Below are 23,123 nucleotides of genomic sequence, written 5' to 3' on the forward strand. Positions count from 1 at the left end.
ATCATGCTGCGGTGTACCCTACCCCCTAAATTTGGGGGACCCCCTCAGGCTTTCTACATTCCCCCGTCCACGTGGAAAATGGCAGCGACTGTCGCAGCGTTCGAGGTGGAGGAGCTCAGAAAGAAGCTGCAGGATGCAAGCCTGAGCGAGAGCGAGAAGAAGGAGACAGAGGAGAAGATGTCGGCCAGACAGAAGGAGCTCGAGCAGTTGAAGAGCGCCAAGAAGTCCCCGGGCAGCATTGCCAACCCTTACTCCAAGAGTCTGTACATGCGAGCGGCGATACGGGATGTTCTGTCAGGGGACGAGGGGGTGTCTCTGATCGGAGAGACGATTGTTGTGGGAGGATGGGTGAAGACAGGAAGAACAGCTGAGAAAGGCGCCTTCACCTTCCTTGAGATCAACGACGGCTCCTGCCCGACCAGTTTGCAAGTGCTTGTCAAGGCTGAGATTGAGAACCCAGACAGGATCAAGCAGACGGGCGTCTGTGTGGTGGTGGAAGGAGAGCTGAAGGCTGCTCCCGCTGAATCGAAGCAGAAGACCGAGCTCCATGTTTCCAAGATGCTCCATGTGGGAACTTGCGAGGCGGCCGCCTATCCTATCGCCAAGAGCAAGCTTAGCCTCGAGTTTCTGCGCGAGAAGATCCATCTCCGCGTGAGGACCAACACCATCGCTGCCATCCAACGCGTGCGCAACTGCCTCGCCTTCGCCACCCACAGGTTTTTCCAGGAGAGCGGGTTCCAGTACGTGCACACCCCGATCATCACAGCCAGCGACTGCGAAGGAGCGGGAGAGATGTTTCAGATCACGACGATGCTCGCAGCAGCGGAGGAGGCGGGCAAGAAGCCTCCTCCTACTGAGGAGTACATTGCCAGCCTCAAGGCAGCCGCGTCTGCTGCTGGCAGCAAGGTCGCGGATATCAAGAAGGCGAGCAAGGAGGGGTCGGACGAGGACAAGGAGAAGGCGAAGCAGGACTTGAAGCCGGCGCTTGACGAGCTCATGGCAGCTAAGAAGGCGGTGGAGGAAGCAGAAGCAGCGGCGAAGAACGTGGGTGGACTCCCTCGTACCGCAACCGGAGGCATCGACTACTCCACGGACTTCTTTGGGCAGCCAGTCAACATGACGGTATCTGGTCAGCTGCAGGCGGAGATCTACGCCTGTGCGATGACGTCAGTCTACACCTTCGGGCCCACGTTCCGAGCTGAGAACAGCCACACCTCTCGCCACCTTGCTGAGTTCTGGATGATCGAGCCCGAGATCGCCTTCGCCGACCTCTTCGACGTTATGCAGTGCGCCGAGGTGAGAAAATGTCTCCATTGACTCTCTTCCCCCCTGTCCTTTCGCGCCTGTCTCTGACATGATCTGAAATGATCTGACATGATCTGACATGACTTCTTTCATCTTGGTATCCTCTGATGTCTCGTGCAGGACTACGTTCGCTACTGCTGCGTTCGTGTGCTCGAGGAGTGCATGGATGACCTCGTCCTTCTCTCCAAGATGTACGACAAGGGATGCATCGACAGAGTTCGCGCAGTAGCCTCGCAGCCTTTTGGAAGATGTAGCTATACAGGTGAGGAAGGCGGAGATGATTTGAGGAGGAGGAGGAGGAGGAGGAGGAGGAGGAGGAGGAGGAGGAGGAGGAGGAGGAGGAGGTTTTAACACTGATTTGTGACAGAGGCGATCGAGATCTTGAAGAAAGCTGTAGCAAATGGACACAAGTTTGAGAACAATGAGATCGAGTGGGGAATGGACATGGGATCGGAGCATGAGAGATACATCTCGGAGAAAGTCTTCAAGAAGCCAGTTTGCTGTTACAACTATCCCAAGGCGATCAAGGTGAATCTTGGATCGCCTCATCCTTTCAACCTCATTCACCAACATCTCATCCTCATCCTCCTCCCTTCCTCTCCCTTCCTCTCCCTTCCTCTTCCTTTCCCTTCCTCTTCCTCTCTAGTTCTCGGCCTGTCATCCGATCCGTTTCAACCTTTCCCTCATCTATCTCATCGTCTTCCTCCTCTCGTCCTCCTTCATCGCTGAAATCTTCTACAGGCATTCTACATGAGGGCTAACGAGGACGGGAAGGTGAGGGCGCGTTGACCTGACTGTCTCATGCTCATGTCCTAGCAGACTGTTGCCTCCATGGACGTTCTTGTGCCAGGTGTCGGGGAGCTCATCGGGGGCTCTCAGCGTGAGGAGAGGTATGAAGTCCTCGTCAGCCGCCTTGAGGAGCTCAATCTTGACCCCAAGGTAAGCAAGCGCGCGATGTTCTTGTTGTCACAAGTGCGCTCGTCATGTCAAGCTCATGTCATGACAATGAAATGTTTCGATCTCTAACATTCTCTCCCTCCTTTCCCCTCTGCTCTTTGTCCCCCTTCCCTCCACCTCCTCCTCCACTTCGCCGGCAGGTCTACGAGTGGTACACGGACCTGAGAAAGTTTGGCACGTGCGTTCACTCCGGCTTCGGTCTCGGCTTCGAGCGCCTGATCCTTTTCTGCACTGGCATGGAGAACATTCGAGACGTCATCCCCTTCCCTCGCTGGCCAGGTGAAGGCAGATGGAGAGGAATGAAGTTAGTAGAGGACGAGGAAGAGGTGGAGAGGATGGAGGTGCCAGCAAGAGGAGAGGAACAGGAGAGGAGCGAGGGTAAGCCAGCAAGATCTAATCGCAAGTGCAGGAAACGCTCGTGGATAATCGCATTCTTGCATGTTCGATCAGCAGGTTTGTTTCTCAATACAATTACACTTGAAAGGAGTATGAATTGATTGTTGTCTCGTTCAATTCAAACACCTGTCCCGATCCTCCTCTCTCCCCTCCCCCTTCCCCTCCCTTCCCTCTGCTGCCTCGCTTGCCTCAGGCCCCTCACAGGAGCGACTGAGTGTAGCCTGAACTCACGTTGGGCAAAGTGTGGGGCCGCTCATGGCTGGGGAGTCTTCCCACCTTGTGAGACGCTGCTGCTGCTGCGGCCATCTTCTTGTCTCTTGCTCCGGCATCATGGTGCGTCTCCCTTGGCTCGTGTCGCGCTGATCGTCGTGTGGAGCTCGTCGAGATCGCGTCCTTGTCGTCCTTGTCCTCCCGCACTGCGCATGCTTTCAGCAACATCACTGAGCCTCTGGGTTGAGTCTGACCTCCATCCTGCGGCTTGAAGTGAAGTTTCTCGTTCACCCTGGCATGAGCAAGCAGGGTTTATCATCATAACACTTCTCCTCCTCAGTCCTCTTCCCTCCTCTGCCCCCACGCCCCTTCTCCCGCCTCTCCCTCTTCCTCCCTGCCTCCCTTCCCTCACCAGTCTGCCAGTGGGTTTGGAACAACTCCAGCCAGAGCTCCAGCGCAAACAGGCGAGATGGCAGCACCGGCGATGACGAGGCCGGGGATCACAAGAGGGATCGGCATGGCGGCGAGAGAAGTTCCGAGACCTGGCATGGCAAACAGAGCAAGACAGTCAGTCCTGACCCCTCCCATCTCTCTCCTTCTGCTTCCCCCTCTCCTGATGGCTCAGGCCCTGCCAAGTTGGCCTTCCTATCAGTCTTAGTACTCCTTTGTCGGAGCCTACGGTCCCCCACTTGCGCAGAACTGAATCCGCTCAGCTGTGGTGTGGTGTGGTGTGGACCGTATGCTGTGCTGTGCTGTGCTGTGCTGTGCTGTGCTGTGCTGTGCTGTGCTGTGCTGCGGTATGCCGCAGTGCTGTGCTCTGCGGGGGCCAGGCCCTCTCTCCGCCTCTTCACTTTTCACTACTGCCGGACCGACTATAGCCTAGTAGCCCGCCGCCGCCCGGGCCGCCGCCCGCCGGACCCGGCCCGGTGACCTTGAAATAAATTAAGACGTGGCTTAATTTATCAAAAATCAAGACTGGCTTAATCTCTTGACCCGATCGGAAGCGGCGAACTTGATGGCGACGACAAGGTAACTGATGGCAGGGAGGAGGGAAGGGGGGAGGAGCAGAACCTGTGCGACAGAGAGACGCGGAGAAGGGCAGAACCATCCGAAAGCTGGAGGCTGAGGGACTCGAAGAGGGAGGGAGGTCCCGGAGTCTTGTCAGGGGCTAATTGCCCGGTGAAGTTAGTGCCAGGGACTGCAGTAGAAAGAAGCACTGACGATCATCAGTGTAGAAAAACTGTCTAGGTAACAGATGTCAATGACAACTTAGACTTCCCGAGAGAAAGAGATAATACCGAAGGCGTGGCAAATGTCGGAAGAGGAAGGGAGCCGCGTCGAAATGCAGTGCAGGTTTGCTGCCGCAGCGCTGTTGACTATAAGGCCAGGCGCCTTATCGTCGGGCTTGACATCGAGCCCAGCATCGGGTCACGAGTCTCGACCAGTGTTGGCTCAAGTCGGCAGAACCATGGAACGATCGTCTCGATAGACGGCGACAGAGTCAAAGGTGACGGCAACTGCTGCTGCAGTAACGTCGCTGACTCATGCGCCCTTGCAGTCTGCTGGGACGGGGGAAACATAGACAACAGGAAGCTGAGCAGCCACGAGCTATCGGCCGTTGATGCATCAGAGAAGATCTACTTCCGCACCCGCGACCACCTGAAGCAGACGGTCCTCACAGACAAGACCACCCCCAACGACATCGCCCTCGAGCTCATTCAAGACCTCGAGGATGCGGAAAACCGCGCGAGTCAGCTCCGAGTAGCCTCCGCCTCCCACAGCTACCGGTAGGGAAGCCTGGCAAGGGGCAGGGACTGATGAGGCTGCGGTGACAGCAAGACAGAGGAGACCGTGACTCTCCAGGAGAGGATCCGGGACCTTGAGCGCGAGCTCGAGGACAAGGAGGAGCTGCTGTTAAGAGCGCGGGAAGAGCTCAAAGAGGAGAAGGAGAAGCAGCAGGTGCTGGTGACTTGTGCGCTGGCGAGGAGGCTGAGCTGTGGTGGCAGGAGCTGCTGACTAAGGTGAAGGGAGCGCAGACTTCAAGGAAGGGTTTGGAGGAACAGCTCGAGGCAGAGATGGAGAGCGCAGTGAGGATGCGGGCGAAGTGGGAGGAGGAGAAGAAGAAGAGGTCAAGGCAAGAAGAACGAGTTGAGGAATGTATGGCCATCAAGACTGAGCTTGACAAGACTTGCAATGATCAGAAGAAACTCATCAGAGAGCTCAGTGAGACTTGAAATCAACTATGACCTTGTGGATGACGAGTGCTTTTGGATGGAAAAGATCTGCAGATTGATGATGAGAAGCACAAATACAAGCTCCTCGCTCAACAGCAACAAAAGATGGTGAAGAACTTTACATTGAATTCTTTCTGTCTGTCTGTGATTGGTTTTGGGTTCTTGTTTCTTGCGTTCAGCTGCAAGACGTAGAAGCGTTGAAGAACGAAAGGGATCTCGCTCTGGCAAGCTCAACCGAATTGGAAATCAAGCTCCGCAACATGGTGTTGTCAGATGTTTCTGTTGTTTCTCTACACTCATGCTGCCAAAGACCTCCGAGAAAAACTCCTTGGACGAGAAGTACAACTCAATCAAGATTAGCATGGAGAAGGTAAAGGTTGCATCCTCAATGGTCCAATTCCGATTTGTCTCTTTTACAAGCTCCAAATGTCCTGCGAGAGAATAGCACAGTCTCACAAGGATCAGACTCATCGCGTCAAACTTGGATCGTCAGAGATTGCGAGTTACGATGACTCAGCATGGAAGGAGCAAAACGCGAACCTGAGGAAGCAAGTGGAGCAGGCAGATGCTTCTCTTGCCAGTCCTTGACATTGACCTCTCTGTCTCATTCACAGATGAGTCAGGAAGTCAGGAACCTTCGACAAAGCTTGCTGAAGTTTGAGACTGAGAATCATGCGTATGATCCCTGAAGAGAAGTTGTTGTGTTGATGGTCATGAAACAGGCTCCAGGCTGTGAATGAGGAGTCGACTATCATGATCAAGAAGTACAAGGAGCAGATCTCCTTGCTCGAGCTCCGCATCAGCGAGCTGTTTGACTCGTCGATTACCATGAAGAAGAAGATTGAGGAGATTCAGACTTTAGAGATGCGGGTACATGATCGTTATAGCTGGAGCTGATAAGTCTTTGACGTGTTCGCCACGACAGATCAAAGTCATAACAGAGCAGTACAAGATGGAGTTGGTAGTCATTGGCTCTGCATGCAATTCATGATTCTTACCTGATCGCAGTCTGCTCATGACGCGCTCAAGTCGGAGGTTCTGACGTTGAGAACCAACATGGTGGAGCTTCAGACTCACTTCGTCGGTCTTGTGATGCTTGTCGACTGGTGCAAGGCAAACTTCCACCTCGTAAGTCTTCCTCCTCTTCCTCCTCTTCCTCCTCTTTCTCCTCTTCCTCCTTCTGAGCACCTCAACAGTCCGAGGAGATGGGCGGGGTAGGGATGATAGTCGGCAAGTATCCCCAGGGAGGATCAGCGGGTCGATATCCCGATGGGTCTGACAGAGCAGGGCACATCTACGTGCTGAGGTTCGTTTGCTAGCTCGAGCAGCAGTCGCTGACTCCTTCCTGCTCTCCTTCGGCAGAATCTTTCCCGACGGCCCAGCAGATCTTTCAAGGAAGATTGAGCTCAACGATAGAATCCACCTGGTTGACGACCTCGTGGTTGACGGTGACTTGGCCTACTCCTCTCCTCTCTCCTCTCCTTCTCTCCCCTCCCGGCTCTTCCCTCCCCTCCTGCCGGCTCTCATCTCATTCCAGACGATCACTCGATAGAAGACGTCTTCCGACACATCCGAGGGAAGCCTGGGACGCAAGTGACCCTCACGCTCGGGAGGTTCAACAGCAGCAACACCGAAGATCGCTTCAGAGTCACTCTCACCAGACGGCCCCGCTCATCCTACCACCCTGATAGCCACTAGCATGACTGTCTATCCCAGCTCCAACTGCTTGTCTTGCTGGTATCCAGCTGTTATCAGTTGCTCCTGCTAGGCAGCGTAACGATGAATGAATCATTGTTTCCTAACCTTCCGTCTTTCCTTTCCCCTTCCTGCTACCCTGACTCGCTCGTAAGGTCATTCCCTTGCCTTTCGATTCTCCTTGTTGCGTCCTCTGCTGTGCTATGAGAGCAAGACCCTCCTCTTCGAAAGCCCTTATTGGAGCCATACGAAAAAGAAGGACAGTACCTTGACACATTTTGATTGTTTCAGGTAACGACAGCTGCACAGCAACAATTGTCACCCCCTCCTCCAATTCACGACGCAGCTGTACGACAAGTAAGATTCATCCGTCCCTGTGCTCTTGCTTTGCCATTACCTGGTGAGCCATGAGTCTTTTTGAAGAGGCCAGCAGGATGAAGAAGATTGCCTGTACCCTATCGGTTTGTAGATGTCCGAGGGTTTTTAGATCTTCAGACATCACAGTGTACATCGTGGCAAAGATAGAGATAGAAAGTGTCTATATGAGCGTCAAGAATGCAAAAAACGACCAAGGTCGCTCTGGTCGACAATCTCATACCCCAAATAAGATTAAAGACACCAGCACTGCCGAGGCAGATAGTTATGCAATCATTAAAAGTTTTAAAATCACATCTTCTTGACCGAATACAAGACAAAAACAATGAAGAGGGTAGATTAAATAGCACACGTGTCTAGCATCAAAGTCTACATGCTCTGAGAGTTGGAAGAAGAAGCTCGTTGCGGACACCGTCTCCTCTGACCCTTGTGCGTGTATGGCCACTTCACAACTCCCAATCTTCTACAAACATGCTTCATAGTTGACTTGCCGATGCCCTGTGTAAGAGTAAGATTGATGTGCAAGATATGCATCAGTCACTTACAATCTTCTTCGCAGCCATCTCAATACTTTCGTGGAAGTGCTTGGAAAGAACTTCCAAAGTGATCACGACAGGTCTGTTCTCCAGAGCGTTGCCTCTTCTTGGTATGATCCTCACCCAGGGCTCCTTGGTATCAGACATTGCCGAGTGGAATTGATCCTCAGCATCGTACTCGTGCTTCACTGCTGCGTTTGCATCCGTTCTCGTGAGGTTTTCATGTGCCTCCTTGGTGAACGGCTCGTCACTGTCATCAGACTGCTCCTTGACGTTGGCCTCGTCTGGATCTGTGCTGATCTCATCCCATGCATCTTGCTCAAGAGGGTTCGGTGTGACACATCGCAGCGCTGGTGTGGAAAGGTCTGTGTTAAAAAGCTCTTGCGCGCTCTCCGGTGCCGCGTTCATGTTGGAGTCAACAGCTCCGAGGGGTTGGTCCAAGAGATCGCTGTCTGGCACGCTCAGAAATGCCAAGATCTCCTGAGCTGTCAGCGGATTGATCAAAGACATGGAGAACAACAGATCTAGTTCACAAGTCAGGCTCGCTCGAGAGGATAAATCTCAAATTCTGATGATTTTCACGATTTCCTCCTGCCTTCGACGGCCCCAACGGGCAAACCAACAACCAAGGCAGGGAACCTTTGAGGGTTTGCTTCTGATGACAGATCTTCAATCTAGAGGCAAGAAGAATTCCAGCTCGGACTCGAGGCTCCGCTAGAACTCCTCAGGGATGGCCACGGACACTTGCACGAATGGGAACCCAAGGTGTGAAATTGGAGCAGCGAGCACGGAAGTAGAAAGCAGGGACTTCAAGAAACCAAGATTGGGATGAGGAGAGGAATGATAATGGGCCACGAGAGGAGGGAGCGTGTTGGTGGTGTGAGGGAGGAGGGCGAAGGGATGCCGTGGGAAACAGGAAGGAAAGAAATCTCTGGCAGCGAACGAGGCGAGGCACTTTATAGAACCAAGGGGGTGGGTGGGGCCTTTCGTGGAGGAGACGGAGTGGATACAGTGTCCTCAGAAAAGGTAGGGTGGTGACGGGTTGATGTCGGGGTGGTCAGAATGATTATTCCAACCGGCGCGATTTTGTGGAAACCGTGACTCACCTCGGTCCAAAAAATAGGGGTTGTGGGAGGAGGATCTCGTTCACCATGGTCTGTCATGGGTGGTGTAGCTAGTAAAAAGGGGGGTGAATCAGAAAATCTTGAAAAGTGGGTGGGTGGGGGTACTGCCTTCAGAGGTCATACGCAGTCGACGATACAGGGGGTAGGTAGGTGGATCGATCAGTCACGGACCATTCTGGGGTACTGGAAGGTACTGACATGATAGGGTGGGGGTAGTAAAGCAGGCAAATTAACATTGTTTTATCTAAAAATCATTTCTGCCAAAGAATTGTACTCGTGCGGGTGGGTGGTTCTACCCAGTAAACAATATTGAGTCAGAACAGGGGGTGATAAGGGTGGTTGTTGATCACTATGAAAAAAGGACAGCCATGAAATCACCTCGTGACCTTTCCGATACGTTTGACTTTCAGTTCGTTTCATCCAAAGAAGCCAGTTACCTAGATCAGCAGTCATGCTACCCTGATGACCAACTCCACCCCTACCCACTGATGTTCAGAGCCCTTTCGATACACCCTCCCTATTCACCAAAAGAGACCCCACCAATACCCAGGGAAAAACCTTATTGGAGGACCCCCCGATGTATGGGTTTGCACCTTATACACCGGAACTCCGCTTTCTTTCTTCCCTCAAAAATTGAAAGGATGACTAATTATTTTGCTCGGTAGGATCATGATTAAAAAAAATGTTGCATGCAATGAAAAGGTGCAAATTCGATATCCTAACCCTCTTATGTTCTTATTATGTAAAGCTGACACACCCCCTTTACCCCCCATTGACCAGACATCGGTAGGGTGTCGGTGCTATGCTGACTGATACGTCAACAAGGGGCGGAGACGGGATGAAAAAAACATCGACGCAGTTAGAACTCGATACCCCTCAACCAAAAGTGATCTAAAAATATCGATGGGTCTAAGTACCCACCGACTCTTTACGGTAACTTAGACAGAACAGCAGGGGTGGACACTTTTGAAGTGGCGGGGTACTCGATTGTATCTCTACCCACCCCTACCCCCCGATTGGGAGGGCATCAACCCTCACATTGGCCGCCGTCTATCCAGCGATCAAGGTTGCGGGGCCGGAGAGTCTGAAGATAACGCGATACGAGAAGACAGGCGCTGGCAGAGGGCCTAACGTCACCGGGGGTGCCTGCAGCTGATGACTGGGAGGAGTTTTTGCGACGACTCATCAAGGGTATGCACCATGGGGTAGGCGATCAAGGGTGCTGAATGATGTGGAGGGGTGTTGTAGCGGGAAAGATCTTTCTGGTACCGGAGTGACCCCTAGATCTTACAGAGTACCAGAAATCTTTCTGGTACCGGAGTGACCCCTAGATCTTACAGAGTACCCCCACCCACCCCTTCATCATCTTTCTGGTACCGGAGTGACCCCTAGATCTTACAGGGTTGAAACCTGGGAGCCTCACGATTACACGTTTTGACCGGGGCAAGGAGGGGGTGGGTCCTGGGAGGGGTGGTAGCGGACTGTCCGGTGTAGGCATACAGAGAGATTTCCTTTTGCACGACGACAAGCAGCGCCGGTCGATGTTGTCGTGCGACCGAAACGTTGCGATATCACCATTTCCGAAAAGTAGCGACTCGACTATGGCAGTCTTGACCCCGGGAGGGCGCGCGGACCCTGCACGAACAAAGTCGTTAGGAGATAGAACGTCGTAGATGACCAGCATGCTGCTCCATCTTTCCGCGTCTGTGCTCCGAGATCAAAGATGGAGCTAGTGGTCATAATCATCGAGAACCATCTTGCGTCGCTAGTCGAACCAGATTATCTCGAATATAACCCGACTCTCTGACAAGAATGTCCGCGTGAAGCAAGTGCAGCACTTGAAGACGCGCGTGTCAACCGTGCGAGCCACAAACAAGGATTCAGAACCTATTACGTGCACTTCTTTCACAGACCTCCTGCTTTGGATAGAGGGTACAAGTAGCTGGGGCGACAGTTCCTTTTTAGTCAATCTCACCGAGGAATCCGCGGTTTCATGATGACGCGATTGCAATATGGGCAAAACATGGTGCCAAGAATGTCTTGTTTCGCACACACGATTGAGTTTCTTGAAACTTTGAAGAAAATTTTTGTGTACATCGAGGGTGGGATGCCTAAACTCAACTTGCCCTCGTAAATGAATCATACTCTTGCCTCCTTGAATTCTTTCCAGTAAGATGTCATATCCAACGCAACCTTCACATCAAGTTATCACATCGAGTCCAGAAGCTGGCAAGCTTTGCCATTTACCTCACAGCTCTGTGAAACCACCGGGTCCTTGTCGTGAAGGTACCTTTCAAGAAGTTCTCTGTGATACCAGGAATGCAATTACATTCGGAGTCGCAAAAGGAGCACCAGACGTGCTGTACCTGCATTCCACTAGCCCCATACCCCCGATAGCCTCAGCAGCTTCATGCCGAACCTGTTAATGAAATATCGACATCATCTCAACGTCGAATTTGTCGGGGAGAGGGTTTTGACTACACCATGGAGTTCTCGGTGCTGTTTTCCAGAAGGGATTGAAGAGCAGGGAGGGCCTCAGGGTCCGATATTTGTCCAAGAACAAAAGCAACCTGTCTTCATTGAGTTGCATCGAGTCTTGACAAGCAGCAACAATCACTTCGTGTCGAAACAAGGCGTTTGGGTCTTTCACCCCCTCACAGATCACTGTCAAAAGATCACGATGTATCTTTTGACCCAGAAGGCAGATGGCAAAACCACCTTTGACACATTCCGGGCCACCCAAGTTTCGGAGTGAGAAGAGGGCCTATAGGAGAGAAAGATCATATGATCGAGGGAGACGTCAATTCATGTACCCTATATCTATCGAACAAGCTCCGCTTCTGGTCGAGAAAAACTTGGGAGATCCAGCTCTTTTGGCCCTCAGGCTTGTTGTCCGATTTCCCAAATGCTGGCGCGGGGTCAACTGAGACAAATTCACTCTGTGAGAATTTGAGTCAATCGCAGCTGAAAGCAGCAATGAAAGCAGCAAGAGACAACAACACATTTTGCAGCAAATCTTCGCCGCCCTAAAAATTGCAGATGTTACGGCTTGCTGTCAACATGCAATGAATGAGAGCAATTTCATACCTCCTCTTTCTTCCACATCATTCTGTCAATAGCAATGATGCAGGTATCAGCAACTTTGAAAAATGCATGTCAGTGCAAACTGTCATCGGCCATTGCAAACACCTTCTTGGCAGGGATCAAGAGTCATTTGCACGAGCAAGGGCACACATTCTTCATCACCAATCGCAGAGAGAGCCTTCAAAAAGAGACCTTTGATGATATGATACAACAGCAGCCAATTCATCGCACCTCAGCAGCTTCATGCCTCACTATCGCTTCCTCGGATCGATCTTGAAGGATTTCCCGTAAGATTGGTACTGAAACACATGTACTCAGAGGGAAAGGGCATAACGCGAGCTGGTTGTTCTCAATCCTCCACCTCACCTGCTTCTGCCGATCTTGTTTGCCCGAGTGCGTAACATACCTGCATATCGGCACAATCAAAGCACTCCTGCTGTAACTTCCAAGCTCTCACTTCATGTCGCAGTAAGGCGGACTACAAACAGAACCATCTTGTCAGAAAGAAGATCGAGAAAAGGAAAGATCGTGTACATCAGTGTTGAGTTGCTCTCTGATCTCTTCTACCAGTCTGCTCAGATCCTTGTTATCCTGACATGAGTAGTTAGAACTGACATGAGCCAAGAGATACTTACAACATCGCTGTGTTCATGCATTTTCTCCTGCATCTGATGCAGACACCGTGAAACATGCTCATAACAAACAATGCCGTTACCATTCTAGCTGTGTTGGCCCTGTCCCACAAGACTTCCATCTTCTTGGATAGCTTCATCTCCTCCCCTCCTCGCAATCGCAGCCTCCTGCAATCGGAGTCAGGCTTTGCCCGCATGCCGATCCTAGAAGCTGACCTGAGCTGTAGAAGGCTGTGGTATGGCTCAGCATGCCACTGCAAGTTGATCATCGACCCATCTGTCCCAGCTGACTTATCCAGCAGCAGGTCCAGGAGGACCACAAGCAGCGCTGGTGCGATGCGCCCTGCCATGGCACTTTCCACTACTGCTGGTTGCTCGCAAATTGTGCTGTAACCTGGCTGTAACGGTTTTGAGAACCATCAAAAAGACAGAGATATTTTTATAGGTATTTTGCATTATGATATCATTGCTGCCCTCACACCTCCTCCGCAAATAGATAGGATAGAATGGGGGTGGGGGTTGAAAAGAGGGTGGATCAAGGATTGTGGGTGGGTATTAATCAATAGAGAGTAGGGGTGATAAACATAGAAATTGAGGGGTGGTGTATTTTTTGACGGTTGTTGAGGGTGGGGTGGGTTGGCTTTTGATGAAAGGAAACGCCAAGGTTCTCTTTAGGCACTACCCACCCCTATTTAACAAAGATTCGAAGGTAGTCAACTGGAAATGTGTTTTATTAACCCCTGGTGAAGCTTTGATCACCCCTGTAACATATATATTCTTGGTCCATTGAGATAGGTGGGGTATATGACCCTAGTTGTCCTTTTTTCCCTTTGAATCTCAAGGACCCTACCCTTGTTAATATCCTTTGCACCCCCACCCCTTGAGAATACATGAGAACTCCTCCCCCTGCGGCGTCATGGCATGTTGATGAATGCTCAGGGAACCGAGGAACGGAAGGAGCGAAGGAGGATATGAGAAAGAGAGGGGAGATGGAGAGGAGAGTCGGAGGAGAGTCGGAGGACAGTGAGAATCACGAGTCAGGAAAGATGAAGCATTAAGATGGAACTGATAGTTCTCCCTATGAAAAATTAAGGGTGCACAAGAAATTAGATCAGGGAGGGAAAATCGCCAATAGAGATGTCAGAAGTATCAAATGGATGATAGTTGTTGAGTTTGACATCTGGTTTGGATGAAACTTGTTGCTGTATGATAGTAGCGAATAAGCATGGTCCGTACTGGGGTATGTCGAGGGACCCAGGCGCATTCTGATTGGGATCAGGCTTGTTGTAACTCAAGTCAAACATGACTCCTGCAACATCTTAGGATGATAGTGGACAGAATGAAAGGTTTGATGTTGCAGTGTAGCCGATCGATGTAGATTGTAATGATGCACCTTAACACGCAATAGAGTTTGTCCTGTGCCAACGACACTTGACCGCTATAGCAGGCCGCCCGAGGATACAGCCAAGAATGTCTTCATGTACACCAGAAGCCAAGAAGATTCTCTCTGAGTGAGTGATGACCTTGGATGCCCATCGGCTTGACTCGATCTGCTCTTGCAGCCTCATGAGCGAGAAGGCCAACCAAAGGTGTATTGATTGTGGAAGCAAACTTTCCGTGGATTGGTGAGATCTCAATGAATCCTCTCCCGACCTTCTCCGCCTTTTCTTCTTTTTCTTTTCCAACCTCCGCCACCGCAACTTTCTGCTGCTGCTGCTGCTGCTGCTACTGCTGCTCTCCTCCTCCTCCTCCTCCTCCTCCTCCTCCTGCCCCAGTACCTCTCCACTTCCTCAAGCATCACCACCACCATCCTCACCTACTTCTCCGCTCATCTCTCTTTTCCTCTGACTTGCTCTTTCTCCTTGTGCTCTCCCCTTCTCATCCTACAAACAGGGCTTCGGTGAATCTTGGAGTGTTCTTCTGTATCGACTGCTCGGGGAAGCACCGCGGGCTCGGAGTGCATCTCAGCTTCGTCCGGAGTGTCACAATGGACAAGTGGGATGATCGACAGTTGGCGTTCATGAAGGCGGGAGGAAACAAGGCCTGCAAGGCGTTTCTCAAGGAGAACGACAGTTACGACCTCCCCCTGGCCCAGCGCTGGTCCAGTAAAGCAGCTCAGAAGTGGAGGGATCAGCTGAAGAAAGCCGTGGACAAGCTGGAAAAGCGCCCGAGGAGGTCGAAGAAGGTGGAAACGAGTGAGAGCGAGGAGGAGTCCGAGGAGGAGACTTCAGATTCCGGGAGCGAGCTCACGGTCACAGTGACGGTCGCGTCCAAGAAGAAAGATCAGGCGAAGAAGGCGGCGAAACGGAGCACAGTCAGCACTAACCTGATTGATTGGGACGTGGCGGAATCGAAGGAGGAGGTAAAGAGAGATTCTGAAGCTTCGCGCTGTGACTTTGATGATCCAGCTGGATGACTTTCTTCAATCTGAGAGCGCGCCGTCGCAATCATCGGACAAGGTGAGTGCTGGGATGACTAGAGTTGAAGTCTGACATGTTGCTAAGGCCAAGAAGAAGCAAGATAAGACTAAGTCTCGTTCTTCCTCTTCGAAATCGAGCGAGGAAGTTGCTCTTGATCGAGAGTCGCTGGACCAACGGATCCAGAAGAGGAAGGAGGAGAAGGACAGGGAGAGGGAGCGTGAGGCCATTGCCAAGCTCGAGATGATCTGCGGGACTGCCAGCGTCAACCCCCCCGTCAAGAGGGAGGTAGTGGACAGTGAGAGCGACTCGTCAGAGGACGAGGAGGAGAAGGAGAAGGCGAGAAGGTGAGGACAGCAGGAGCAACGCCCGCCGCTGACGGCATTACAGGCGCAAGGCGAAGAAAGAGAAGGCGGAGAAGCACAAGACGAAACAGGCGAGCGGGGATGCAGACTCCAACGTGAACCCGGCGCTGAAGGAGAGCACCATGGCTCGATTGCGTCGAGAGGCGATGGAGGAGAAGGCGAGGAAGGAGCGGGAGAAGCAGGAGTACATGGAGCAGTTCTCGGGCAAGTCGGGGATCTCCTCCTCCGACTTCTTCGGGGATGACGCGCAGGTGGAGAGAAGCAAGAGGGACTACAGCAACGTGCTGGATGGGTACAAGGGCGACAACCCTCTGACTCACGCAATCCTGCACAAAGGGTTCTTTACTAAAGAAACAGCGACTATTGTCAAGGACAAGGCAGCTGAGGTCTTGCCTGAGGTGGCCGGCAAGGCTGGGTCCGTCATGGTGTCTGCTGCGTCCTACCTCAAGGAGAACGCGGGAGGATGGCTCTCCTCCGCCAAAGACCGCATGGGCCTCTCGGGAAACAATTTCTCCTCCTCCTCGGGCTCGTGGATCGATCAAGAAGCTCGCAGGCGGCTGGAGCAGAGCAAGAAATCGAGCGCCGCCTCGATGGGCAGCATGCAACAGGGGTCTGGCAACGGGCGCCTGGAGGGGTTCGGCTCCGACGGATCCGCCAGATGCGGAGGGTTCGGAGAGATCCGAGGAAACAGCACGAGCAAGAGCCTCGGGATCGGGGAGCTCGACCATGCCGACCTTGATCGATGGCTGGACAGCGATGAGGAGGACAGCAAGGCAAGTTCCAAGTCGAAGAGCAAGAAGGTGGTGGAAGACTCCAGCGAGAGCGAAGACGAGGCCCCAAAGAAGAAGACCTCCAAAGAGAAGAAGAAGAAGTCCAAGAAGTCGTCCAAGAAGCAGGAGAGCGATGAGGAGGTTCCACCCAAGAGCTCCAAGAGCAAGTCCAAGGCACAAGACTCCAACCCTCTGGTTTCGTTCGACCTGATCGACCTCTCATAACTGTAGCTAACCTCGTGTTTCCATACATCTGTCGTCTTAGATCGCATTTCATAACTGTAGCTAACCTCGTGTTTCCATACATCTGTCGTCTTAGATCGCATTTCATAACTGTAGCTAACCTCGTGTTTCCATACATCTGTCGTCTCAGATCGCATCTACCTCCACATCTTGGTTCACCAGCACCTTTTTGCGCGCCAAATGTTCTGCATCCTTGAACTTGAGCTCGAGCGGCGCGTACCCGATCACTTGCATGACGCTCCTTGCCGTCGACCCCTCCGCGTGCGCTGCTCGCCCCGAGTCAGCCACGAGGTTGCGGTAGAGGAACTCGTAGCGAGAGAGCCCCAGGTTGAGGAGGAGGCGACCAGGCTGCCGCAGAGAGCAGAGGAGATCAGTAACTTCCCCGAGGATCAGGTAAGTCGGCCGTGAGGTGAGTGTGGCCTCCACGTTGTAGGCCATGGAGATGCTCTCCCAGTCTTTGTCGTACTCGCTCCTCTCGAAGGAGCTCGGATGAAAGAGAGTCCCGTCCCGTCCTTCCCGCCGCCTCTGCAGGTCAAACTCAGCATAACGACAAGAAGGAGGATGTCGGTACAGATTATCTCATGATGACAATGGTGGTGGTGGTGGTGGTGGTGGTGGTGATGATGATGATGAGGAGGAGGAGGAGGAGAATGGGGCAGGGCGAGGAGACGATCAAATCTTGATGTGAGTGTGTGGTGATGGCGCTGGTAGCTGATGATGATGATGATGATCTTACCCAGCCCTTCCAGGTGCAGCCAGACAGATCAGCTGCAACGACACCGTACACGGAGTGGATGGGGTCCAGGAACTGGAGGATGGCTCTGTAGCGGGTGATCATGTGAAGGAACGTCTCGAGCTCCTGGGAGGGGTCCTGTATCCTCTCCGCGTGCTCGTAGACTTCGTAGTGCTCGGCGTCGAAGGGCTGGAGCTCGATCTTGACTCGAGAGCTGGCAGGGACGTGGAGAAGGATGAGGGGCTTGGAGTGCTTCTTTGCCGCATCCTTCTCCTGCTTCACCATGTCCCTCACTAGCGCGTTGCGGATGGTCTGAACCTGGTCTCCTCGCTCCCACTGCCTAAAGGATCTGAGCTGCTGGATCGTGTGAAGGTCCCGCTGCCGCTTCCTGTCTCCGACGGCTCTCTTGAGCAAGTCGACAATGAGGATGACGTAGGAGATGAAGATAACTTCGTCCACCCGCTGATTTCTCATCACCCGCACCATGTCAGGGATCAGGTCGTGCTTGCGCCACAAGAAGATGGTCCGCATGTAGTCCTCGAACTTAATCGTCTCGCTCACATCCTCCGACAGCAGGAACAAGGGCACGAACCGCTTCCAGCTCTCCGTCTTCTCCAGTATGCTCATGTCCCGCTGCAGCCTCACGAGGACGTTGAGCTCGGAGCGGATCAGGAGCTCAATGGCGTCGTCGTCCTCGTTCCTCACCAGCTCCCCGTCCTTCCCTCGGTACCCGAACGGGTAGGGCAGCACGCACATCATGCGGTTGAGGACTGAGATAGGAGCTCGACCTGTCTGCCTGTCGAACAAGGAGAAGATCTGCGAGATCAGCTGCGTCTGCTCCGTGGTCGGGCCCGTCGACCAGTCGCCGTCCTGGGAGTCTCCGACCTCTTCGGTGAAGAAACCGAAGTTGTCGAGGATCATGCCGATGAAGAGATTGAGCATCACCTTCTCGCACACGAGCTTCATCACCACGAACACGATGAACGAGTAGCTCTGCCCGCAGTCCCCGAAGGACAAGTTGAAGTCCTTCCACTCCCTCCACCCGTAGACTGAGTCATCGAAGACGGGGGTGCAGTAGGGAGGTTGTATCCCGCAGTCCTTCACCAGCTCCTGCCACTCGTCCCCCGTCACGATCTGCAAGATGGTCATAAGAGAGCTCTCGTATGAGAAGAAACTGGCGGTGGGGCCGAGCCGAACGCCGTTCCTTGTGGTGCCGAACATCTGGACGAAGCTGACAGCGAAGATGGAGTAGACGAGGACCAGGAGGAGGACGATGTTTGCAAGCTGGGGGAGACAGGAGACCAGGGTCTCAAGGATGATACGGATAGGAGTGATCATCTTCATCAGCTTGAAGATTCGGAACAACCGAAAAGACTTAGAGAACTGAGAGACCTTGTCGTTCTGTGCCATGTACCCGGCAGAAGACCCGAGCGCAATGATGAGGTCGAAAGTCTTCCAGTTGTCATTCAGGAAGGCCCCAGGGCCAAACCCAACGAGGTTGATGCAGACTTCTAGCAAGAGGACGGCGTAGAAGAAGTTGTTCTGTGAGTTGATCATGTTCTCGAAACTCTGTGAGGCCCCGGCATGATCGACGAGCATGAACGTCACGTTGATCAGCACGCAGAGAGAAGAAGTGACGTCAAAGTATCTGTGCTCTAGCAGCTTCCTTGCTTGCACGCTGACGCCATTCTGAGGCAGGCGGAACTTGAAGTACTTGGGCTTGTACATGTAGAGCTGACGGTTGAACCTTGAGAAGATGATGTCCTTCTCAGAAGACCCCTTGTTGGCGTTGAAGCCGTCGATGATAAAACCGACAAACAGGTTCATCACCTGAAGGAGAATCAGTAAAAGCAAGAGTCAGCTCAATACACTCACAAACAACCCGCCGATGATGAGGTAGACGACGAAGAACAAGCCGTTGTACACGCTGTAGTTCACCTGAGGGCTCTGGTCGACGTCTGTCACGTCCATGGCCTGGTAGATCACGTTGACGTACTTGAATGTCATCACCTGGAACAGAGTCTGCACCGAGTTGCCAAAAGTGTCGAAGTCGAAACGAGGGTTCCGCCAGGAGGAGGGGACCGCAACCCCGTTATCGATGAGGAACCAGCCGAGGCAGTCTGCCTTGCCTTGAGGAAAGGCGACTGACGGGTCGCTGCAGGACTTGAACTTGCCGCCGAAGAGACCCATGCCTATGAGGCCGAACACCATGAAGGTGAAGATGGTGAAGATGATGACGTAGAGCACAGGAGTCAGGGTTCGGAGGAGAGCATCTATCACCAGCCTGAGCCCCTCGTTCCTCTTCATCAGCCTCAGCGGCCTCAGGGCTCTAGCAAGGCGGATGACCTTGCCGGTGTTGCCTTTCTGAAACCAGCCGGTCTCATCTATCCAGCTGAGGGAGAGCACCAGGAAGTCGAGCAGGTTCCAGCCGTCTTTGAAGTAGGCCTTCTTGGTGAACACCAGCCCGTGCTCCATCGCGCGAACTGAGAACTCCAGAGTGAAGATAATGTTGAGAAACCAGGTGAGGGCACGGGACACGGAGGCTGAGATGACGTTCGGAAAATCGGTGATGAGGTGGATGTCAGGAGCTGGAGGTGTGAGGGTCAAGAGGACACAACTGAGAAATATAGAGTTGTAGACGATCAAGTCGAACCAAGCTTGTCTGGCCAGCCATGTCGCAAACCTTCGGATGCTGTTGTCTTTGTTGAAGAACATGAGGGTTCTTTCTTCTTCCTTCTTCTTGGTCTCGTCGATGTTGTAGGAGAAGCGAATCAGAGAATTTTGTGCTACTTGAACAAACTTGGATGTCAGGACAACGCGCTTGTGCTTTGATCCGGAGATATGATGCAGAACCTCTTGTGAGAACGACTGCGGATGGTCTGAGAGAGCGCTGCTTCGACGTGGTACTTGTGACATCTCTTTCAACATTTGCGATTGACGTGAGAGCAGCCAAAGGTTGCGATATGCGTCTCTTATCATCTTCCTCGCAAAGTACAACCTCCCAGGCTGCGCAATCTTGGCAACAGTGTCGTGAATCTTGAAGTTCTCAATGATGGTAGCGACAAACAAGTTTGAGATGATAAGAGAGGCAAAGGTGAACCAGCCTATCAGGTAAATCGCTGCTCCCAATTGCGCAAACGTGCCATCCATAGCGTCCAACCCGCTGTATACCACTCCGCTCCACGAGTCACCTATCACGAGTTGAAACGTGGTCAACAGAGCGATAGGTAGCGAGCCGAAGTTGGATCGCGTGATAGGATCCATCTTCTCCTTGAAGATGTAACGGCCAGCAACCGCAAAAGAGAGGATGAGCACGAAGATGAAGGCTGTAAGGTTCCACACCGCACGGATGCTGCTAAGAGCTGAATACAAGAGATATTGCAAGGTGGGAAAATAATCCATGAGGTAGTAGAGGCGCACAGAGGGCAGTCGGATGAAGAAGGGACTGGAGATGATGGACCCGATCAGACCGCATGCTATCAAGAGCATCTCAAACTTGTTGCCGCCGTTGTCCCAGAAGTCACCGAAGGAACCATGCGAGAAGTACTTTAGCAAGAGAAGGAGGAGGAATATGGAGTTGACAATCCAGTAGGACAAGGTTGCGAAAGTTTTGAATGCCTCGGGAGAATCTCTCTGGTTGATGGCCATGGCGACGGCGTGATAGAGGATGAGGCAGGACTGGAAGGTCTTGAAGCTGTCGCTCTCGCAGATGCTCTTGGCGATGTGCTGCACCGCCTTCTCCAGGTCGTCCTCGTGGTCGAGATGATCCCAGGTGACAGGTTCCGGGTGAACCTTGGAGCTCTGAGAGCTCCTCTCTGCCTCAGCCGCTTCAAGCTCCTCCTCCTTGAGGATGTCCTTGCTCCGCTCCTTCAAGTTCGAGAATGTCCCCGTCACCACTGCGACAAAAATTCCGAGCATCAAGAACGTACACAAGCACGAGATGAGGAAGTAGCAGAGGAGCAGGATCGGTTGAAGCTCGGGCTCGCTCTCCAGGGATCTCCAGATGACGTCATAGTAGCTGTCAGGGCATGTGGACTGAAACAGGTTCATCAGGGCCCCGGCTATGTTGTCATAGTGAGAGAAACCATAGCTGGGGTTCTCCAGTACCTTGCAGTACTGGTTGACAGGCCGACCGCTCTCAAAGTCGTTGAGCCCGCAGTCATGGTACCGTCCCTGGTGATCAAGGGGGTAGACCGTGTCGTACTGACCAGGAGTGACGTTGTAGTAGATCTTGCACCAGGTCAAATACGGGTATCCTCCTTCTATCAGCACGGGCGCATTGCTATAGTCCACCTCCTGTATCGCCTGCCCGTGCTCAGAAAAGTTACAAGTCGGACTCCAGCTCTCAGCAATCCCCGATGCACAGACAGGAAACGTCTGTCTGAACACAACGCAGTAACGTCGGAAAGAGTTTCGAAGCATCGCCATTAAGAATATACAGAAGGCGAGCATGAAGAAAAGAAGCATGAAGAAGACGCTGGCTAGTTGAACGGAGCCCTCAGTGATAGTGAGAATGATGAGGTTGATCTCATCAAACGTCTTGAAGCGCGAGAGAACTTTGAGGAGACGTATCAGACGGAAAGGCAACACGATCCCAGCATCCCCTCCTCCCAGAGACATTAGAACGATGGTGCTGAAGAAGATCACAAACTCAAGGCAATTCAACGCTGACAGTCGCAGCCATGAATGCTTGTTCTGTACCAGCCCCATAGCCACAACACCGACAAAAACTTCCATACCCAAGACAGCCAGGCAGAAATTATCGAGAGCAGACAAGGAAGTGTTCAACTTCGAGGCAGAGTTGATCTCAGCTTGAATGATGATTGATACGCTGTTGATAATTGTGACCAGAGTGAAAAAGCCATTCCATCGGAACGAGTAATAGATCTCAAAGCATTTCATCCTTACAGGGCTTTTCCGTGAGAAACCCCCGAAGAAGTACGGGATGGTACGTTCACAAGCATCTTCTAGCCTCGTCGGAGCATTCTGCAACTTGTTTACTTTCTGTCTGTCAGCATTCATTCGAGCTGTACTCTTGTCGTCCCTTGTACTATGACGTTCGTCATGGAAGTCATCTAGATTCACTCCGCTGTACTTCAATATCTCAGTCTTCACAATCTCTCGAATTCTCTGCAACCGAACTTGGTCCACACTCTTTCCCATGTCCGTTCCATTGTTTTCTCTACTTGTTTCCATATCTGTTCCATTGTTTTCTCTACTTGTTTCCATGTCTGTTCCATTGTTTTCTCTACTAGTTTCCATGTCTGTTTCATTATTTTTTCGATTAGTTTCCATCTCTGTTTCATTGTGCAAAACAACATGTTGATGCGTGCTTGGCTCTTCTGACTGAGAGCTTTGCGCCTCTCTCTGGCTCTCAGTCTGCGATGTCAGAGTGAGAGGCTTGAGGACAGACATTCTCTCACGCAGAGCTTTTAGCTTGGCGATTCTTCCTTGAAACTCCTCCAGGTGCCTCTCAAGGTCTGCCCGGTGCTTCCTCCTCCAGTCCCCCGTAGCTGTGCGATCACTGGCAGCTTCCGAGTTGAGCTGTCGGCCTGAATCGCCTTCAACGCTGCCATTTGTGACATGTTGAGGAAGATCATGAGGGTGATCTTGATTTTCGCTTACAATGGTGATGTTTGCTTCAGAACGCAGAGAAACATCGTCGCTGCCTATCGATGAAAGTATGGATGCATGAGGCGACAAATTTGTTGTCGCGTCGTCACTAGGACTATCGTTATGGTCGTATTTGTCAAGATGCTCATTATCATCATGGTCTTTCATCGCTCGCTCTCTTCTTCTCATCTGACGCTTCTTCTTCTCTTCATCTTGTTTCCTTCTTTCACTCCTCCCATCCCAGCCAGACAACGACAGCAACTATTCTATTAAAACTCTAACCCTCATCCCCACTCAGTTTGGTGGCGCCGGGATCACTTCCAGGGGCCTTGGTCGCGGCGGCGGCCGGATATCATCATGATAGTATGCAGTGCCACCGGGCCGCTGAGCCGGGGTTGGGGGCGGACACGCTGGATGACCGCCCACTGGATGAG

General features: G+C 52.4%; 7 protein-coding genes across 7 annotated transcripts; 3 read left to right on the forward strand and 4 right to left on the reverse strand.

Annotated features, from left to right (window-relative positions):
• The first annotated feature begins 73 nt into the window (after nt 1-73).
• GUITHDRAFT_97505 (hypothetical protein) lies at nt 74-2,747 on the forward strand. Its single transcript, XM_005823701.1, has 7 exons — nt 74-1,296; nt 1,426-1,567; nt 1,673-1,833; nt 2,047-2,079; nt 2,125-2,244; nt 2,403-2,541; nt 2,672-2,747. Exons 1-7 carry the CDS (start codon nt 79-81, stop codon nt 2,686-2,688), a joined length of 1,830 nt encoding a protein of 609 aa, XP_005823758.1. The 5' UTR covers nt 74-78; the 3' UTR covers nt 2,689-2,747.
• A 109-nt stretch (nt 2,748-2,856) lies between these two features.
• On the reverse strand, nt 2,857-3,417 carry GUITHDRAFT_117076 (hypothetical protein; the record flags this gene model as incomplete). The annotated part of the gene is made up of 3 exons (XM_005823702.1): nt 2,857-3,074; nt 3,123-3,160; nt 3,281-3,417. 3 exons carry the CDS (start codon nt 3,415-3,417, stop codon nt 2,857-2,859), a joined length of 393 nt encoding a protein of 130 aa, XP_005823759.1.
• Nucleotides 3,418-4,180: 763 nt separating this feature from the next.
• GUITHDRAFT_117077 (hypothetical protein) lies at nt 4,181-6,800 on the forward strand (the record flags this gene model as incomplete). The annotated part of the gene is made up of 15 exons (XM_005823703.1): nt 4,181-4,221; nt 4,257-4,375; nt 4,427-4,655; nt 4,704-4,827; nt 4,875-5,091; nt 5,149-5,210; nt 5,282-5,365; nt 5,413-5,472; nt 5,726-5,778; nt 5,825-5,972; nt 6,028-6,063; nt 6,111-6,230; nt 6,299-6,408; nt 6,465-6,550; nt 6,640-6,800. The coding sequence occupies 15 exons, from the start codon at nt 4,181-4,183 to the stop codon at nt 6,798-6,800; spliced, it is 1,650 nt and encodes a 549-aa protein (XP_005823760.1).
• Nucleotides 6,801-7,635: 835 nt separating this feature from the next.
• On the reverse strand, nt 7,636-8,604 carry GUITHDRAFT_155148 (hypothetical protein; the record flags this gene model as incomplete). Its single annotated transcript, XM_005823704.1, has 2 exons — nt 7,744-8,604; nt 7,636-7,670 (listed from the first exon to the last, which is right to left on the reverse strand). The coding sequence occupies exons 1-2, from the start codon at nt 8,216-8,218 to the stop codon at nt 7,636-7,638; spliced, it is 510 nt and encodes a 169-aa protein (XP_005823761.1). The 5' UTR covers nt 8,219-8,604.
• Nucleotides 8,605-10,971: 2,367 nt separating this feature from the next.
• On the reverse strand, nt 10,972-12,917 carry GUITHDRAFT_165660 (hypothetical protein; the record flags this gene model as incomplete). The annotated part of the gene is made up of 13 exons (XM_005823705.1): nt 12,765-12,917; nt 12,632-12,716; nt 12,552-12,584; nt 12,451-12,507; nt 12,374-12,394; nt 12,283-12,322; nt 12,148-12,215; nt 11,646-11,771; nt 11,450-11,596; nt 11,316-11,402; nt 11,199-11,251; nt 11,080-11,137; nt 10,972-11,025 (listed from the first exon to the last, which is right to left on the reverse strand). The coding sequence occupies exons 1-13, from the start codon at nt 12,896-12,898 to the stop codon at nt 10,972-10,974; spliced, it is 963 nt and encodes a 320-aa protein (XP_005823762.1). The 5' UTR covers nt 12,899-12,917.
• A 1,267-nt stretch (nt 12,918-14,184) lies between these two features.
• On the forward strand, nt 14,185-14,964 carry GUITHDRAFT_78684 (Arf GTPase activating protein; the record flags this gene model as incomplete). The annotated part of the gene is made up of 1 exon (XM_005823706.1): nt 14,185-14,964. One exon carries the CDS (start codon nt 14,185-14,187, stop codon nt 14,962-14,964), a length of 780 nt encoding a protein of 259 aa, XP_005823763.1.
• A 3,969-nt stretch (nt 14,965-18,933) lies between these two features.
• On the reverse strand, nt 18,934-19,791 carry GUITHDRAFT_78690 (hypothetical protein; the record flags this gene model as incomplete). The annotated part of the gene is made up of 1 exon (XM_005823707.1): nt 18,934-19,791. The coding sequence occupies one exon, from the start codon at nt 19,789-19,791 to the stop codon at nt 18,934-18,936; it is 858 nt and encodes a 285-aa protein (XP_005823764.1).
• Between the last annotated feature and the right edge of the window lie 3,332 nt (nt 19,792-23,123).

Source organism: Guillardia theta, assembly GCF_000315625.1.
Source record: "Guillardia theta CCMP2712 unplaced genomic scaffold GUITHscaffold_104, whole genome shotgun sequence".
In the NCBI taxonomy this organism is placed as follows: domain Eukaryota; class Cryptophyceae; order Pyrenomonadales; family Geminigeraceae; genus Guillardia; species Guillardia theta.